The sequence below is a fragment of the Cavia porcellus genome, unplaced genomic scaffold (assembly GCF_034190915.1).
Source record: "Cavia porcellus strain 051 isolate PalLab524CR breed Dunkin Hartley unplaced genomic scaffold, mCavPor4.1 scaffold_6, whole genome shotgun sequence".
Classification (NCBI taxonomy): Eukaryota; Metazoa; Chordata; class Mammalia; order Rodentia; family Caviidae; genus Cavia; species Cavia porcellus.
The window spans coordinates 62,145,961-62,166,607 of record NW_026947489.1 but is presented as its reverse complement, the minus strand read 5'-3'; the positions used below and the strand labels follow the sequence as shown (position 1 = coordinate 62,166,607).

General features: G+C 42.5%; 1 protein-coding gene across 5 annotated transcripts in view; it reads right to left on the bottom strand.

Moving 5' to 3' along the window:
• The window catches only part of Dync2i1 (dynein 2 intermediate chain 1), a 57,317-nt gene that overhangs the window by 10,473 nt on the left and 26,197 nt on the right, over positions 1-20,647 (bottom strand). For all 5 annotated transcript variants that reach the window (XM_003469442.4, XM_005003501.3, XM_063250855.1 and 2 more), the window contains 9 exons: positions 18,838-18,915; positions 18,022-18,241; positions 13,921-14,023; positions 11,228-11,357; positions 8,809-8,920; positions 7,089-7,177; positions 4,444-4,573; positions 2,268-2,440; positions 1,185-1,347 (listed from right to left, as the gene is read on the bottom strand). In XM_003469442.4, coding sequence (XP_003469490.2) covers positions 1,185-1,347; positions 2,268-2,440; positions 4,444-4,573; positions 7,089-7,177; positions 8,809-8,920; positions 11,228-11,357; positions 13,921-14,023; positions 18,022-18,241; positions 18,838-18,915 — 1,198 coding nt within the window. The remainder of the gene's footprint in view (positions 1-1,184; positions 1,348-2,267; positions 2,441-4,443; positions 4,574-7,088; positions 7,178-8,808; positions 8,921-11,227; positions 11,358-13,920; positions 14,024-18,021; positions 18,242-18,837; positions 18,916-20,647) is intronic.

The following is a 20,647-nucleotide window of genomic DNA, read 5'->3' as shown; positions in this document are numbered from 1 at the left end:
AGTTCTTTGTTCTTTATCTCAATAAAAGCTACTTGCTTAGGCTGGCCGGGCGGCAGCTTTAGTGTGTTCGACCCTTTATTTTCCCTTTGCTTGCAGAACTCCAACACTTCCCCAAAAAGTGATACTACCAAGTTCTGTGAGGATGTAGAGAAATGGAAACTCATGTTTTGCAGAGAATGCAAAGTGGGACAGGCATACAGACACAGGCACTCAGGTACAAACTATCCATAATCATCAACAACAGAGATGAACCAACCACATAGCCACTGGGGACCTAAGCGACACGCCTGTGACATCTGTACCACAGAACACCACTCAGCAGAGGAGACAGAGTCTTCAGCAATGTCCAGTGGTACCGAGGAACCCCACATGTGCTGAGTTACTTACAACTCCATTCTTATGACATCTGGAAAAAGAATGACTGTAGGGTAGAAAACAGGTCAATGGTTGGTGGGAAAGAAGTGATACAAACACCGCATACTGGCACAGTGTGGTGTGGGTGTGCCCATAGAGCGAGCAGACACATGCAGACAAAAAAAGAACCTAAGAGAGACTTCTACCTGGGCCTTCAATTGACAAGACACCAGCGCCCTGGGAAGGTGCATGGTGTCGGGTAATTCCAGGTGAGTACAGCCAGCCTGGCTTCAAACAAACATCCCACAATTCTGAGTGCTGGGACCCAGGGCTTTTAGGAGAGTTAAGTGCGCAGACATATACAAAGCCCCCGACAAGGTCCTAGACACAGGAAGTATTCATTACTTGATGTGGTGTCTCACCGTGGAATTTGCTCACCTGAGTACAATTAAGGGTCCCAAGAAGTCAGGTTGTTCTCTTTTCATCCCCAACAGAGTGACTGATTTTACTACTTCAAGCATTAGTAACTATACCACAGAACCATCCACATACTAATATACCTTAAGCTAATTTAAATCTCACAATTCTTTGGTTGAAATGTTTTGGAATCCACAAATTTAATACAAAATTTCCATTGTTGCTGGCTACTGGGTAAGGGTGACTCAGTGAACTTTGCTTTTGTTCTATTTATGAAACGCCTCTTTTGTCCATGGCGTGGATCCTATGCTCTGGATAATCTTAATGAACAAATACAAATAAATTTGAGATTTCAACCTCAAATCTGTCATACTTTTCTAGGGACGCATGACTGGCAGACCAGTGACACTGACCAGTGGAAAACGTGGGTATCCTGAAAGTCCAAGGGCCACCACTCAACTTCACATACTGATGTATCCTGGAGTCTTCTCTCAAATCCCACACAACAACAGAGCCGTGCGCAGTGCCAGCAAACAGCAGAAATGCTTTAAAAGGGCTAAAGCTGCAACACGTGACCTGAAAAGAGAAACAGGGAGCAGACGACAGGGGTGTGTGAGGCTGTGTTCACCGAGGCTAAGTTCACCCCACAGCACGCAGCACTTCTCACTTTACCCCATGGACGCCCTATAAACCTTCACTCCAGGAAGCTGTGGGTAAGGGGTAGAAAATCCATAAAACAAACCCATTAACTTGACTGAGTGTTAGTTTCCACAGATGGAAAGGAGAGATTACAAATCTACCCTGCAGGATCGCTGCCATCACAAACCACACATCCCAGTACACAAATCGCTGCATTATCCTTCCTGTTTATCTCCAGGATGAAAACTGCATCCTTTGTCATTTTATTTACATCTTGTATTGGAAAAAGTCTTTATTTCCAAGCCCCTAGCACCTGTCCAAGTTCTACTCTGTGACTTTGAGGGAACCAGTGGTGCTGAGGTGAAGAATATGTAAACAAGATGTTTTACAAATCAAGTGGCAAAAACACAAAGGGTAGCCCTCCCAGGGGACCTGCCAGGCCAGAGACATGGAGAGGTGGTGGGGTGGGGGTGCTTGGAGTAAGCTGTAGAGCAATTCAAACCATTCCAGGAAATTGCACGGCTTTCCAGAAATCTTCAAAATACCCAGGACCCAGAAAGATCACCTCTAGGATATAAGAGCTGTGCTCAGAGTAGACCACAGTTTATATTAGGCCTATAACTACACCCACTTTCTATTCTCTACTGGCCCAGGATAATCTCAGTCCACACTGAGCCTCTGAACTAAGGATTTCTAGAGTCAAGGCAAATATACCCCTGCAGCACAGGTAAAGTGGCTATGAGACAAACCCTGGCCTTTACCGTTTTGCTGTCCTCCGCTCTCCCCCTGTTCTTTCTGTGCCTCTGCTCTCCACTCACCTCCTTTCAGAAAACTCATACTTCTCTCCTTGAGTGTACCTTGGACTCACATATCAGCACCTTCTGGGGCTCTGACGGCTGCCAAATATCCCAAACACAGAGGATGTATCTGTAGTCCAGCGGCTGGGTGAATACCTTTCCAGGTAAATCATGGACTGAGACCACCATTTGTCTCTGAACCTGAGAGGCATGCAAGTAGGACACCTTGCGGTCTGGGGACAAGATAAAAAAAATGTTTTTGCATTTTAGCAATCTGCCAGATGCCATATGATTAACATGTCAGAATACTCAAATACATTTCAAACTAATGTAGAGACAAACCTGATCCTTCCAAAACTGAAACATTATGAAATCTGGGTTTCAGTGAAGGCCATAGCCCGTACCTGAGGACTCTGTCCAAGCAACACTGCGGTTTGCTGAGGAACAATCAGCTTTGATGGAACACAGCTTGAGCAGGGTGCCTCCTCCTGTCTGCCAGCAATTCCCAGAGAAGCAGGCAGTCATGCCCAGGGCAGAACTCAGGGCAGGCAACACCAAGGACAGCCAGAAGCAGCCCCTCTGCTCAGCAACGTGTTAGGACGCTACTACTGGGAACTTCAACACTTTAGACTCCTGGTACCACGTGGCAACCCTGTGCTAGGAATGGATTCACTTCGTCTACACATGACTCAGGTCCACACCCACCCACCAGGTCCTCAACTCACTCACGGGTGTCTCCTCCTTCCACATGCACACCACAGCCCCAGGGCTCCTCCCCAGCACATTGCACCCCCTCAGGGAAGGGCCATGATAGTTTGTGCTTCTTGACCACCTAACATGAGGAAAAGCTACCACGTGTGCTGCCTTCCTAGTCCTAAGTGACGGAGGTTTCTGACTGTCCTATTCAGTGGAGCGTAGGATACAGAAGATTAGAATTCTCTATGAAGGCTGAGGCATCACTGTGTCTGACCAAAGACCCGGACGTTATGAGAGTCAAATGCTAGGTTCACAACAATGAGACAGTTTACTGTGTCAATTTACGCTCTGCCCTGACCTCATTTTTCTTCTGTTACTCCAATAGTTATTTTACTAAAACACAAGAGTAAGCAAGAAGAAAAATCTCTACTCCTTTCATATATGGTTGGTCTCTTCAGAATGTGTATTAATATTTGAAGGAGGTTTTTTGATATCTGCTGCCACTCCACTCTGCACCTTCTCTTCTGTTTCTTTGGGTGAGGGTGTGGGTGTGGTCAGGGTGTTAAATATTACACACATGATGGCTTACTATTTTTCTAGTGAGACAACTCTTTGGTTTAAAATAAAATAGTTTTAAACAGTGTAAAGATTTAAGTTAACAATGAGATTTTTGTGAATGTTAAAAGGTGAGGAACCCGCATTAATCTGTCTCTAAATACAGGCAGGAAGGAAGAAACGCCTGGAACCAGAAGTACAGAGGGCTCTGGCTTCTCTCCTGGAGCACACCTGTGCCCTCACCTGTAGAAGAGAGGTCAGTTTCTGGATTGGCCCCTTCTTGCTGTGTTTTCACACACACACACACACACACACACACACACACACACACACCAGGGCCATGATGGCCACAACCTACTCTGCTAGTGGCATTTCTCAAAGGCCAACATGTCATTTTCAGCTAAAGAAACTTTAGTCTTATAAACACAGTTTTTAAACTAACTTAACAGAATTACATGCAAGTGTTCTTTACATTCAATGTCATATCTGCATTTATCATTTTCTGCTCTGTAATCATGGATAAACTTAAAAATCTAAGTATATATATGATAAACAGGAAGCGTCCACTTCGCAGGTCTAACCAGTGAAACCACTATGATCTTCGGTGGCATAGCCCTGCCTGACCTGAACACAGTGCTGCTCCAGTTCCTCTATTTTATTCCAAGAGATTGAAGCAGCTGAGCAACTGTGAGGAAAAAGATAACCTAAAACAAATACAGATGACCTCAGTCTTCAGCTTTTAAATAATTTCACTAATTTAAATTACTGTAACACCTCTTCTAATCAACTTATTAAAATTTCTAATCAAAAATTTAACACATATATTAAGAAAAACTACTCACTTTTCAGTTCTGCAGAAACTGTCTCTCTGTTTTACATATAATAAACTACATCACATTAAAATAGAATGCAATATTACAGTTATTGTTTCAATATAAATGTCTAGGAATCAAAATTCAAGCCATGTTCCAGAAAGGCCTCTTACTCTGAAGGAATGGCAGGCTGGTATTCAACCGGGAGGCACTGTCACTGATAGACAAGGTGCTGTCCTGCGTCCTGGGATTGCAGGTAGGTTCAGTGGCCAAATGGTCCTCTTCAAGCAAAACAGCAATCACCTTTCAAAGACAAGTGAGTATTCTTTTACACTCAGTAAATTACAATCTGTCAACTTTTCATCGTATCCACTTCTACAAATAAATGTTGGCTCCACCATATCAGACAAACTTAAAAAATGTATGCTCCTTTCTGAATAATAATAGAAACTAAGCCAAGTGTGGTGGTGCATGCCTGTTACCCAAACACTGGGGAGACTGAGGCAGGCGAATCAACATAAGTTCAAGGCCAGCCTGGGGTACAAAGTGAGTTCAAGACCAGCATGAACTACATTGTGAGACCCTGTCTCAAAATAATAATGACGGTGATGATAAGCTGAGTATTTAGCTCAGCAGCACAAACCTGCCCGGCAAGTTCCAGGTCATAAGTTTGATCCCCAGAACCAAAACAAAAAAAGATGATGATAATGATGATGATGATGATGATGATGACAAAAACAGAAAAAAGGTCAATTAAGATAAATGCTAGGAGATTTTTTTCCACCAGATATTCTGCTGGAAATCACAGAGGAAGAGAAAGGGCTGATTACCAAACACCATTAAATGAACACAGTATAACAGACAAACACTGGAAAACCATTACACTCTTTCTCCCTGGACAGGGGCAGTGTTCGTTATGGCTTTTACTGTAACTAGATGTCCCCCCAAAACCACATGCACTCAGAGGTGGGGATGTGGCTGGATTATGGACACGTGGTAACTTACTGATTTGGCCTGGTTTAGGTGTGGGAACTGAGAAGGCCACCAACAGGCTACTTGTAGCCAGGGTGCAAAGTGCAGCTGTTGCCTCCCCTTCACTGCCTGGGGTGGTTTCGCCTCAGCCTGCCCGCCTGCCTCCTGCTCTACCTTAGAGTCAGCTGACGTAGGCTGAAACTTGTACAAACTGTAACCTGAAATAAGCCTCTCCTCCCTTCACCTGTGGTCACTAGCTATTCTGTCCCAGCAATGAGACAGAAGACAGTGCTGAATCCCTACAACTATAATAAAGGGCTCATCTCCTTAGGGTGTACAGGAGAAACAGACAGGATGTGAGGACAGGAGTGGTGTGCGGTGGGCGGGCACACTCAGTGAGGACTGACAGGGAGGGTGTGAGGGCACGGGGCACACTCAGTAAGAACAAACTGGAATGGTGTGTCGAGGGTGGGCACATTCAGTGAGGACTGTGTTCGGGGCACACTCACTAAGAACAAACTGGAATGGTGTGCAGTGGGTGGGCACACTCAGTGAGCACTGACAGGAAGAGTGCTAAGGAAGACTCAAGGATACTATGAATGCACAGCTGTGAACTGGGCACAGCCCCATGGTGACCAATCTCTGTCTACATTTCATTTGCCCCCATGTTCCCTCTTCCCATGCCATTGTACCCAACTGGTATGTTGTTATAGTCCCCAAGAACTTTACACTAAAACATAATCGGAGGGCAAAAAATTATGTGAGATGTACAGGTTTCTAAATCACAGATTCCTATATAAAAATGGCATTCAGACAAAGTAACTACCAGGTATTCAGAGTTTACTCTGATACACAGGCTTCACACAAGCCTAACTCCGATAAGTAGGCTTAACACAAGGCATGTCAAGATTTAACAATGTTTAGCTGTTTATTTCAGCTCTATATTTAAATTTGGAACTTATATAGAAAAGTGTTTGAGATAACAATAAATTTGAACATCAACTTTATATTTTAATATATTAAAAATTATTAGTAATAATGCTTCCATGGATTTATTTAGAGATTTACACTGTATACTTATGAAGGAAAAGTTGATCACATGGACGGGTGGCTGGGGGGATGTGGTGAAGGTGTCAAACAAGACAAACTGGCCATGAGGTGATATTACTGAAGCACACAAGGAATCACAAGACTATTTCCTTTATCTTTGTATGTATCTGGAAGTTTCTATCATTAATTTTTAAAATCATGAATTTATTATTTTCAAATACCTACATTATGCTTATGTGTGAACTTAATATGTCTATAATTATGTTTTATAATTATTTTTAAATATAAGAAATTAATATTAAACTGTAGAACTGGACCAGGGATATAGCTCAATGGCACAGCACCTTCCTGGTAAGCATGAGGTCCCAAGTTTTATTCCCAGTAACAAAAATTTTTTTAAAAAATAGATTATAGACCAAAAAAAAAAAAAAAAAAGGAGCTGAGGGTTTAGCTCAGCGGCATAAGCACCTGCCTTGCAAGCAGGCGGTCGTGAGTTCGATCCCTGGTACCGATAAAAATGAAAAAAAAGACAAAAAAAAAAAAAAATAGATTATAGAACCCAGAGGCACAGGCAGTACTTCCAGCAATACACAGTTCCCAGGGTCACTTTTCACATAAGGGTTTATGAATGTACTATTGATGATTTGTAAAAAAAAATAGTAACTGAAAATGAATAATTGACTCTAATTTATCTAAGCTGTAAATTCTCCAAGATTTCAATAGTCCTTATGCTTCTACATACATTGAAATCTTTAAGTATTCACACACAGAAGAGACTATATAACACAACATATACCTGACAGGCTGCTCGGAGAAAGTTAGATAACCTCGGAGTATTAATCTTTGGTACAAATGTAGCAGTAGATGTTTCTCCTTCTTTACTACCTAGCAAAAAGAGAGTACATAAAGTCAACAAAGTGGACTTATTTTTTTTTTTTGTCTTTTTTTCGTTTTTATCAGTACTAGGTATCGAACTCACGACTGCCTGCTTGCAAGGCAGGCGCTTATGCCACTGAGCTAAACCCCCAACCCCCAAAGTGGACTTTATAGTAGTTGTACTGTACACATCTCAGAGTTCAAAGAGATGTTACAAATGAAAATTAAAGTCAGGCGTGGTGGTGCATGCCTGTGATTCCAGCACTGAGGAGCCAGAGGCAGGAAGGGATGCCTTGAGTTTAAGGCCAGCCTAGACTACACAGTGAGTTCACGGCTAGCCTGCATTATAAAGAGAGACCCTGTCTCAAAAAAAAGAAAGAAAAAGAAAAAGAAAATTAAGAGTTCTAAAAGAAAAACCAGAAAAACAGAAATTCTCTAGATTTTTTGTTGCTGTTGGTTTTTTTTGTTTGTTTTAGTTTTCCTGGGGGGGGGTGGTTTTTTTAGTTTGTTTTGTTTTGTTTTTTGAACTCATTATGTAACCCAGGCTGGCCTCAAACATGTGGCAACTCTCCTTCCTCAATTTCCCCAGTGCTGGGATTACAGGCATGCGCCACCACATGTAGCTGTCTTCTAGATCTACGAGTAATTTTTTTTTCCAAAACAATTGCATATCATTTTAGTGAAAGTCTCTAAGTTGAATCTTATTTAAGTGTAGAAAGTAGTTAAAGGAATCAATTCATTCTCAGGATGCTGACAGGAAAGTCACTTTAAGTTCAAGGCCAGGCTGAGCTACATAGTGAATTCAAGACCACAATGAACTGTACTGCAAGACTCTATCTCAAAAACAAAAACAAAAACAGAAGCAAAACAAAACAAAAGGCAACCAATTCATTATTTAAGTAACAAATTTAGGCATACAGATTAAGCATTCCTAATCCAAAAATCCAAAATCTGAAATACATATTAGTCTCAACCATTTTGAATAAGGGATACTCAAACTATATTACTCTCCTAACATGAGACTTACCTGAGGAAAGGAAATAATTCCTGCCTAGATAGAGACAATTGCTCAAGAAAAATAATTAAAAAGCATTTAATGTACAAATAGCTGCAGAATACCTGGTTGGTACCTTCAATCTGTATTGATGGACTTTACTTGTAAACCACACTTTATTTATTTATTTATTTATTTATTTTTTGGTCTTTTTATTTTTATCGGTACCAGGGATCGAACTCACAACTGCCTGCTTGCAAGGCAGGCGCTTATGCCGCTGAGCTAAATCCCCAGCCCCGTAAACCACACTTTAAAAACTGAAAATCCCCCATATGGGTAAGAACAGACTGTCCCCATCTTGGAAGCACAGTATGTTCCTCACGTCCAGGAGGTTGTCTGGAATGGGGACTCATAGCACAGGTTATCGATCCTGGTAGGGCCAGGCCCTCTCCCGAACTCTTAAAGCCTGCTTGTAGCTCTCATGGGCAATCATTGACAAAAGCGAGTTTGTTTCTCTCAAACAATACTAGGTATTTTCATAGCCTTATAACCACACCAGAGAAAGACATAATGGGAAAAAACAAGAAAGGAAATAAAAATAAAACAAAACTGTAAAGACAGGCGATATTCAAGACCAAAGTAGCACCTCCAGAAACAATGGCGCCTTCTCCAGGATGTTGGGTCCACACTTCTCTGGTCTCTATGTCTTCAGTCTGAATGTCTCGTTCAACATTATCTTCATTATACTGAACATATGCCTTAAGAACAAAGGTATGGAGAATTAACATTTGGCAATAAAAACAATTACAAGTTTTAAAAGGTTAACATAAGTCTTTTTCTTAATGTCAAAGTAAGAATTAATGCATAAATAATGATCATACAAAGATTGCTTTTGTCTCAAATATTTGATAAATACAGGCCTAATTTCTTCTTTTTTTTTTTTTTTTTTTTTTTTGGTCTTTTTTTTGAGACAGCGTTTCACTTTGCAGTTGAGGCTGGCCTTGAGCTCACTTTGTAGCCCAGGCTGGTCTCGAACTCACAACAATCCTCCCACCTCAGCCTCCCGAATGCTGGGATTACAAGTGTGAGCCACCACACCTGGCTTTACAGGCCTAATTTCTAAAAAGTTTCCAAAAATCACATTGGACAATTTAGCTTTGGTTTGAAAACACTGCCACCTAGCCTACCCAAGTGCTGTTCTCACAAACATATTGGCATTGTAAAACCAACATAATTTACCTACATACTTCAATGAAGATAGTTTTATTATTAATAACTGGTGAGATGTGGAAAACAAGCAAAAAGTTAGACAATCTACTCAGGATCAGTAAGTCTCATGCACACTTGGGTTAAACCTGCCAGCTTCCCTGGGTCCATGCTGTGACCCTCCTTCTATTAACCAGGATTGCTGAGGAGACTAAAGTAGACATGAGATTTACGACCTCACTATCAGGAACATAGGAAAACAGAAGATATGCTATCTGACTTCAAACGCTTTATACCAGGCTGGAGAAACCTCTGTGGTGTTCTTGCCTCACATACACAAGGCGCTGGCTTAAATGCTCAGCCTTTAAAATAAAAAGGCATCATACTTTTGTTATGAATTTAGACTATCTCATGACTATAGATTAGTAGTATTATTAGGAAGTACAAAATTTCATGAGATAGAATAGCAACTTTGAAAGAGGAGAAAAAAATTCACCATAAGTTATGGGGCAAAGGGTCTTGGTGCTTCAGAATAGGCCTTGGACACAGAAGTTATCAGGCAGATAGGGCAGAGGGAAGGAGGAAGCATGAACAAGACATGGCGTAGCCTGGCCCAGTGACAGACCAGGCTTGAAATCTCTGTAGAATCAGAGAGGACAGGGTACCACACTGAATGCACAGCAACTACCACCTCCAAGGTCCTTGGCTTGTAAATATTTCATACAAACAAGTATTACTCACTCCTATTTATTCATCTGGCACCTGAAAACCAAATCCAACCTGGACAAGACACCTGCACCACACAAAGCTGTACTCAGAGTGGGAACTTGTTATGGATTGAGAACTGGTGGTCAACTTACCACCAGCTGGATTACATCGGCATGCATTGAGCGAAGATGCTCCACCTGAGGAGAGTTGCTAGGATAAATAGATGGAGAAGGGAGGTGTTGAGGGTTGAGGTGTTAAGGAGACATTGTGGGTTCTCCTATGAGTTGCTGTCTGAGCTGTTGGTTTTCCTGGAAAAGCTCTGGTCCTCACATCGAGCATTGCTTCCTGGCTCCAGAGGGGAAGACATGTGCTGCTTGGTCTCCAGGATGAACTCGTCACGCTGCTTCCTGGCACGTACCCATCTGTGCTTGTCGTCGGAGGAGCTCGGGGCCTCCATGTCGCTGAGGATGGCTGTGGTGCCTTTCAGGATAGCCCTGGTCTTTGTTGTGAGTGTGACTTCTCGGCTCCAGCGTAGAACCCTCATCCCACTAGCACAGTTCCTTCATCCTGCTGGCATAGACTTTCTGGCTTCCACCGCTGACCCTTGAGTCTTCCCGGCACGGATCCGTAAAAGAGACTGGTGTGAGTCCTTCTTGTGGGCTCTGGACCTCCTGTTGGACTCGTGGGAGGCATTGTCCTGAGCTCTGGGTTTTTATCTGGACTCATGTGGGACACTAACATGGGGTTTAGGCTCTTGACTAAATAATCTATGTTTTTGGTATTGCAGATAGATTTCCTGCATTTTCCTGTGTTAACTTCCAGTGACCATTATAAAAATATTATAAACTCCATGTCCTAATCCTAGTTGTTCTCTGTGTACAACCCCTGACTACAACAGAACTTCTGCCACACTGTAACTTGCTGCACAGGAATCACCGATCTATACTCCTCATGGCTTATGGGAAACCCTCGGACTGTCTGTACCATCTCCACAGCTGAAGAGCACTACGCAATGAAGGACTGCCTTTTCCTACACCACTGCCTCTGCAGACCATTCCCAAGTCAATCAGAAACTCCACAACAAGAGCCTGGGAGACACAACTGATACTCTACATGCATTTTGTCAATGAGTGAAATCGCCTTAAACTAACCTGCTTCGTATTTTTCTTCCCGAAGTTTCTGATATACATGTCATATTCATTAACTGGTGGTAGATCCAAGAGAGAGAACGTGAATGAAAAATCCAAGTCAATAAGCCGAAGTAATTTTGTACTTCTTGACCTTTAAAATAAGTCAGAAAGAAAAAAAAGTTAAATTAAGCAGCACACCCGGGAAGGTACAAGACAGAGGAATCATACAGAGGTTATTAGCAAAGACTTTTGTGGGGGTGAACAAGAGGTAATTAACATTTGTTAAAAATAGCTAAGTAAAAGACAGTCACACAAGGACCAAGGAAAAGAGTATATCATGAATCAAACATGTGACAAGCCAGTGCAGCACACCTGAGGTCAACACAAATAGTTAAGATGTACATTTGCCTGGTGATTGCTTTGCTACAGGAATTGCTCTCTGGCTAGAAGGATGGCATATTTGTTGTATCAGCCAGTGTTATGGTTTGAAAGCTTCACACAGTAATGGAATGAGAGGTTGCTTTTCAGAAATGGCTGGATCTGAAGTTTGTAATTGATTGAAGGTCCAATGCCAAGGTGAGTGCTACACATGCCCTAGGGGCAGGTAGCCTGCATACAATATAAGGGACAGAAAGAGGCTTGTCCCCTCTCTTCACTGTTGCTTTTTCTATCTTTTGCAAACGTGTACTGTTGCTCCTTTGCCATGTGCTATCCCCTCCTCCCAGAGCCAGGCAATTATGGACTAAAACCTGCACAAACTGCTAGTTAAATAAATCTTTCCCCCTTTAACTTTGGGTGTCAGCTATTTCATCTCAGCAACAAGCAAAGTAACTAAGACAGTCAGGCAGTGGTGGGCTGCACAGCTGGGCAGGTGTCCAGAATTTACTGCCCTGGAGGCCACTGCAGACCACTGCTCCACAAGACTCCGGTGTCTAGGTGGCTCCTGACAATGTAAATTACCCACAGCCTCAGAAACAGCTGCATCTGTTGGCTTCCTCTTCCTCAAAGACTGCCCCTTGGCTTGGGCTGCATTCTCCTTTTCTTCCAGATACCCTAACATTGATGAGCCCAAGTTCAACCATCTGCCACCCCTCCCTGAGCACAAGCTAGGTGAAGGCAGAGACCTTTATTTTTTCATTTGTGTTCTTTCATTCAGGTGGTGCCCAATAACACACAGTGAACCAGTGAACAAATGAATGAATGATCTCCGACATCCACAGCCTGACTTGCACTCACCTGTCCCTTCCTCTGCTTCCCTCTGCTCATCATCTGCAGTTTTGATTTACCAAAAACTGTGGCTTCTGTATCTTAATCTCTAACTGTTCCATCTTCTAACTGTTCCAGGTTTGGCTTCCAAAACCTTTCAAGCCTTCAGCACCTACTACCTTCACTTTCCTGGGCCTATCACACCTTCCTGAGTATGAGATATGGGGTCCTTTTTTGGCATCCATGTATTAACTACTCCAGAGTCATTTATGGGAGCTCACTCCACCTGCTACATGCAGTGACAATGTAGTCAGGGACCAGAGGGATCTAAGAATGCTCCTGGACTCCAGCTCCAATGGGGCCAGCCTGCCTATCCTCATGCCAAGACACAATTCAGCTACTGTAACTTTAAAACTCATTCTCTGATTTAAGGCTTCTATCTTTGTTTTCCTCATCAATACTGTCTTCATCTCTTGTAACCTTAACAATTTAGAATCAGCATTCCAAAATATGTGAATTCACACATACACACACCTGCTGTGACTTAAAAATTGGAATGGCCTTCACACTATAATTATTTTATCAGAAACTGATGTCCTGCCATATTAAGACTTTTGATGCACGAATAGTTTATGGCATCTGATTTAGCTTTCCATCTTTGAAAACAACAACAACAAAAAACTTAAGGTAGAAGAATTATTTTGGCTCATAGTTACTGAGATCTCATCCTATGGCCGGTGGGAGGAGCTGGTGCACCATAGTGGAGAGCATGTAGCAGAAGAGACTGCTCACCTCACGGCAGACAGGAAGCAGACAGAGCAGGAAAGGTGGGACCAGGACAAGGCACAGCACCCAAACACAAGCCATCAAGGACATGCTCTTTCAACTGGGTCTCACCCCTCAGCTTCCATCACCTCCCAACAGCCATCAAATTATGAACCTGTCAATGGATGAATTCCCAGTTCAGTGGGCCGCTAGGCAGTGCCCAGCCACAGCAAGCGGGTCACAGGGGGTCTGACCTTGAAGAAGGTAGCTTGGCCCTGATCCTTCCCATCTCTCTCTGCCTCTGGTGAGCCACTGCTCTATCACACACTTTCCACCATTATATTCAGCCTCCCCCATCCCTACAGTCCGAAGCTATCAGGGCTTCCTGTGGTGGAGACACCAACATGCAGTGCAACACCAGCCAGGCTTGCTCTATCGGGGACCTTGCAGTCTCCAGATTTGTGAACGTGCAACTGGGGCTCCTGACCTGGCTCCAAACAGAAATGGACCCCCAGTCCTCAACATCCAGCTACGAATTTAACCAGGAATGTGGGCACCAAGCATCCCAGGGTAAAACAGTGCAGGCACTACTAGCATAATATCCAAACTCCAACAGAAACGCAGCACAAATTGAGGAATACACCTAAACAGGCAATAGGAAAAGCTCTATCTTTAAAAAGGTGTTGAAGAAAAGTATATTAAAAATCCCTCTGTATCTTTGGCAAATTTTCCAAAATACTTACTTTTGTTTAAGGGCCTGAGTTCGACTCTTTTGTCGACGTGAGGCTGTTGCAAAATCCACAAAAATCCCACAGACAGGTGCTCTGGAAGGGGAATGGTTTGGATCTACACAAGATAACAAAATTGTTTTTAAAAATATTTGTTATAATGAAATACTACAAGCAAAAAAAAAATTCACAGTAAAACCATTACAAGCATGTATAGCAAGCATGTTCAATAAACTATTTGAAACTGATAACAATAAACATCTTTCGTGAACATTGAAGGGCTGGCTCTTGCTAACTAATCAAAAACCTTCAGGCAACCAGGCAAAATTTACTGACCATCTGTTGTATGTCCCAATCACACCACTAAGAATTTGAAGCCAGGCAAGGTGGTACATCCTAGCACTTTGGAGGCGGAGGCAAAAGAGTTGTGAATTTGAGGCCAGCCTAGGATACCCAGCAAGTCTGAGGTAAGCCTGAGCTACACTGTGAGGCCTTGTCTCAAAAAAAAAAAAAAAAAACATAGTTTAAGAAATATTTAAGAATATATGTTGGATACAGTCCTCTGTGCCCATCTATCCTACAAAATAAGTGAACATTGATTATACAGCATCTCCCTTAACCATGGTTTCACTTTCTGAAGTTTTAGTTACTCACAGTCAACCAGAGTCTGAAGGTATTGAGTGGAAAATTCAAGAAATAAATGATTCATCAGTTCTATATTGCATGCTATTCTGAGTAGCAAAATGCAAGTCCCACTGTCCCCCTGTTCAGTGTATTGACTACCCACCCATTAGTCACTCAACAACCATCTAGGGTATCAGATCCACTGTTGCAGTCCTGCAAGGCTTGGGTTCAAGTGACCCTTCTTTTACTTAATAATGGCCCCATACTGAGGCTGGCCATCCAGTTGTGCCAAAGAGAAGCTATAGAGTGCTTTCTCTAAGTAAAAAAGGTGACAATTATTTAAGGAAAAAAAAAAAAGAATCTATGCTGAGGTGCTAAGAGCTATGATAACAAAGAATCTTCCATCCTAAAACAAGAGGAAAAATAAACTCCAGCTTCTTTTGTTGCTATATATCAAGAAGCTGCACTTAGAGCCTCTGTGCACAACAGGGGTCTAGTTAAGGAGGAGAAGGCTTAGAAAACAGCCTTATGGATAGAAAACACAGACAAAAAACATGTCCCAGCTGATGGCAACAATGGTAACGTGGCACTAGAAAGCATGGAGCCTGTGTGAAGACTCCCACAAGACATCCCAACACGAGGGCGTCTGCCACTCCTGAAGGGAGAGGTGGTTAATCAGGGCCCGGTCTGGACTAAAAAACACAAAAACTGCTGGACAAGCCATCTCTGCTGAGGAAGACACTGCCACATTTCCAGCAGAACTGAGGAAGTTTCCAAAGAGGAAGGACAGCATTCAACACAAGTCTTCAGCTGTAATGAAACGGGGCTCTTCGGGTGATGCTGCATGGAAAATATAAATTACGAAAATGCACAGGAGCAGCGAGACTCAGGAGCTAGAAGGACAGATGAGCTCCACACGGCAATGCCCCAGAGCCTGGGATGAAGGCAGATATGGTGTATGGAGCAGAGAATTCACACACCTTCACAAAGGGCAGGTAACAGCCACTTTGAATCTGTAGGGCTCAGTACTATCTTCAGGTTTGGGCATCCACTGAGGGTCTCAGGGTGCGCCACACAGATGGAAAGGAAATACAAACCCGATAAAGAGTAGAAACAAAGTAAATCACTACTCAGTCAATCACTGACTACATCACAGGTGCTGCTGACAGCACCCCAATCCTACCACCTTTCTCATGGAACAAGCCAGCCCTCCCCTCTCCTCCAAAGGACTGCTGCAGTTTGTATTTGTCCAGACTTTTATACAGGTACTTCGATTATATCTTAACCTTCTCTCATCTCTTGTGGATTTGTATCTGAACTTACCAAGGGCAGAATAAGCAACTGTACCGTCTTACAGTGTCACAATTTCTTAGAGCCCCTTCCCACACACACAGTATCTCACTTCCTAAGGCCAGTGGTACCAAGAGAGCACAGCCATCCGGGATGGGAGACCTGAGTTCAGATCCCAGCATGGCGAGGCCTGCATCATGATGTGAGAGGTCGCTTTACCCCCACACCTGTCTCCCAAGATCAGAACACCTGCCATGCAGACCACTGTGAGGGATGGGAGCAGGCTGTGCTTCAGAAGAACAGAGTGCCAACCTCAAAGTGCCTTAAGAGAAGTACGCTCCAGATTTAAAGAACAGAAATATGGCAGACAAGTCTAAAGTCACAGGATTAAGATTCTAATAATGAAATCCCTGGGGCAGAGTGAACACCTCTGTGCCGAAAGCTAGCACTTTGTCAATCCTCACTCATCAACCACGTAGACCACTTACTTCTAGAGGTAAATGCATCAATGCTTTAAAACCCTGGTGCACTGCAGAAAGCTATTTGTCAAGTGGTTTCTACTCTCTTAAAAAAAAGACGTGATGTGCATTTATGACTAGATTAACCCCAGGATGTAGCAGGGCATTCACACAAAATAGCACCATGACAGCTGGAGATGCCCAAGCAGGACACAGGACATAAACACAATCAGCAACTTGATGGTAGAAATGAAACTGCAGTCGTGGGCAACATCCCCAGAGCTTAGTGTGTATCTGGCACCCTTCTAAGCACTTTGTGTGTATTAGCTTATTTAATTAACAACAGTCTTAAAGAACTGCCTACTAGCCAGCAAGCAACAATGCCAGGACTTGAAGCTCCAGAATGAGGACTAAGTGTCAGGCACTACTTCCTCTGTGTAGGGCCCACAAGAAGGGTGCTCCTTCCCCTCCATCCATGTACACCAGCTCAGTACCGAGGGCACCAACTGGGCAGCAGAAAGCGAATGTTGCCAGCCTTCTGCTGAGGGTGGTCAGGCTGATTCCGTAAGTCAGACTTAAGCAGCTAGGATGCTAAGCATCAACACAGGAAATGGGTACCAAAAAAGGTCATTACAGATCTGCTGAGAAAAGCAAACACTCCAAGAATAAAATCTCACTCATTCCAGCAACTGACCACCAGTTTCGCCACCTCTATAGCAGGCGCAAAATACCAGAACAATGGTTCTTCTTCCAGACTTGTATTTGTATTCTTACAGTACTAATTACTCACTGTAATTAATTCATTGCTAATTACAAGGTGATTTAAGGGAGAATATCACCAAATGCTATTTGTAATGCCTTGTTTCACTTCTAGTGCTACTTTGAGAACTTGTTTGGAAGTTCTAGCAGGAAAGTGCAGCTACTTACACACCCTTGACTGAGGAACGGTCCTCCTCTATCAGGGTGGTCATCCTCTTCGACAGACACGCAGCTTCGGAAGGGACGCCCATGGACCATTGAGGGAGGAAGGGGACACCCACCTAGCCAGCCAGATCAACCAAATCAACCCTGGCAATCAATGGGGTGACAGATGTCACAGCCAGATCGCCCTCACATCCTCTAGTGCTACTTTTAATGCAAATATTTTATCATTAAGCAATTTTAAAATATTTTCTCCTATTCTTATCAGTAACCTATCATGGCCCAATGCTAAGAATTTGGGGGAAAAACAGTCTCAAATCCCTAAAGAGATCCCAGGAAGAGGCCCAGTGAGAAGTCTGCTTCCTGAGAAAGCAGACCTAAGGGGCTGGGGGTTTAGCTCAGCGGCATTAAAAAAAAAAAAAAGAGAGAGAAAGCAGACCTAGGCCTGCTGGCCAGGGCCTCCCTGCTGGGGCTCTGGGCCTGCTGCCATCACCATGACTGCTTTCTGTGCACACTCAGGGTGAGTACCATCAGAATAACAAAGCACATGGTCACAGGCAGCGAGCACCAATGCACTCTGGAGGTGACAGCAGTGCTTGCAGCCACTCTTAGCCTCACTGCTGCACTGAAAAGTGACCAAACCTGTTTTCGCAGGACTCCCATCCTGAGTAGAGTAGCTATCCATGTCACAGACAAGAGGTATGGCACCATCGAGACACACAAGGCCCTAGCTATCTCCCCACCTTGCTGCAGTGATCAACTACAGCAGATGCTACTCAGGTTCACCAGAGCACACACCCTGTGACCAGCACTGACCACACACCTGCCCGGAAGTCCTTGTTACTCTCCATCCAACCCTGCTTCTGAAACCTCTGTGCAGACAACTCGTCAATCCTTTGATTTTCTGCATGAATGGCTTTTTGAATTTCTTGGATTTCCCTTTTGTGAGCTAGAGGAAGTTCTTCAGTTTTTTCTTTTGATTCAGGTTCATTGTTGCTATCATCATCATCTCCATCACAAACTTCAAAATCATCTTCATAGTCCTATGAACAAATGTTTTCACACCTCTAAGACAAAAACGTTCAACAACAGATTGAATCAGGGCTAGGGCTGGGGATTTAGCTCAGCAGCATAAGCACCTGCTTTGCAAGCAGGCAGTCATGAGTTCGATCCCCGGTACCAATAAAAAAAAAAAAAAAAAAAAACAGATTGAATCACTAAAATCTGTAGCACCGGCAAAGCCCTCATTAAGGATAAAGAAGATATTAGAGTTCATGGATGTTAACACTACTGAATTATAAATTTGTGTGGACTGCAGCATTTGCTTCTGTAAAAAGGTGCCACAAAATATACAATAAAGACACTCCAAGCTACTAATAACAATAGTATATAAACAACCCTACCTAAAATGCATAGTTACCCACATACATATAAATGCAGCAGAATTAAAGATAAGTTAATTATAAAATTATTTAATCACATCATATCAACAAACACTAACAGAAGTATAGTAAGCTTCCAGGCAGTAAACTTAGCAGGCAGTGTTAACAGTATTAGAAGAGAGAAAAGAGCAATTAAATTACATAAGCTGATTACTCAGAATAAATACACTTGAGATAAATTTAACTTTTATACTTGCTTCAAAATCATCTTCAAAAGTCGCAGAGTATTCATCAACCCCAGCATTCTCTAAATCAGTGTCTTCTTTCTCAATTTCCTAATGGTAACAAAATAAAACATGACAGAGATAAATTGTAAACTTGAATGCTGCAAATATTTAGGAAAGTACATGTTTCCTGATACTCCTCTGATGTAATCACACTAATTTTCAAATATATTAATACAAATAACATAGTCTATCTTTGAAATGCTATAAAAATACTCTTAATAAAAATATACTGAACACTATGAAGAGAAAAAAGAAAGCATTTTAAGTTAAAATATAAATATAAAATAATAAATATATAATACATATAAACATAAAATAAATATAAATAAATAATAAATGCCAAAGAGACATGTCTTCAACCAGATGCAAACATTACACAGTATATAAATATACTGCACATACAACCTATGGCACCATATTAATATATACAAATTTTATCTTTCTGTCACTTATAAATAAATTTAGAAAAAAAAATTTAAAACAATCTAGAAAGAAGATTTTTCCAAAAATAATTTTAAGTATACAAAAAGAAAATAAATAAAAAACAAAAGACCTTTTGTTAAGTTACTGGTGGGGCCAAGGAACAATGATTAATAAACATGGCCCTTTGGAAAAAAACTCTTTAACACTAAGGGAGAAAATGTCCTACAAAACAAAGTCAAATGTGCAGCCATCCCTTCTCACGTGAACAACCCCTCCTCCTTTTTCTGCATCTGCCCTTTACCTGTTGCTTACTGACAGTCCTGCTCTACCTTCCCCACACCCCCACTCTCCAAGATATTCCCACTCTTCCAACGCATCCCACCTAACATGGGATCCAGCATTCCATTCTCCCCCTTTCCATCTGGATGCTCAACCTCCATGCAGCACTCACGGTTCCTACTGTGTCTTGATTCTTGCTGAGCACAGAGGTGCTTTTCTAGAAAACCTATCTGACCATGCCATACTCATATTCAAAACCAAGATGGTTTCCCATCCCCTACAGCAGACAGTCAGACAACAGAACACACAGGTTCTCACAGCCGAAATATTCCCCATCATCTAGAATATCTAAAGCATGTGGTGAAACATGCCACACACATCCACAGAGCACAAGTAGCTCCTGTCACCAGCAGCAGATAGTGAAATACACCACGCACAACTCGATGAAGCTATGCTTTTATCATGGATGTGGCAGGCAACCTGCAACAGTGTCACTCTGGTGACTGAGGAAGGACAGGCATAGGGTAGAAATGAGGCAAGACAAGAACCACAGGCCTAGTAGAGAAGCCACCAACCATCCGTGATCAGGAAAGCAACAGTGACCTGGGGTGAGGGTAGAAAGAAAAGTAGGCCCCAAGTTCTAAAAACTCAGCAGATATCTTTGTTATCAACCAATAAATGAGAGCAGGAGAGACAGAAAACTTAGGAAAGGGTGGGAAAGAGATTCACCAGTGTGGTTCAGGTACAGAAAGAGTAACGAGGATGAGCAGAACATCCAGAAGACAGAGGTACACACTCAGAGCTCAGAAAGAAGCCAGTTCACTGCTCAAGTGTGTCTTTCACCATTGAAGAGTGTAATCTTTCATCTTTAGCACCTAGCAAAATGCTGCACAGAAACAATACCACAAAATCAATTAGTTATGCTACAAAAAGCCTCCTATACCTTCATTTCCGACCTTCCAGACATCAACATGTTTCACTCTGCTCACATGTGCCATTAGACTGAGGGATTAATAAGGTACCCTCGTGCCTAATACACCCGTGACTTTAATACTAATAAACCAATAAGACTCTAGTG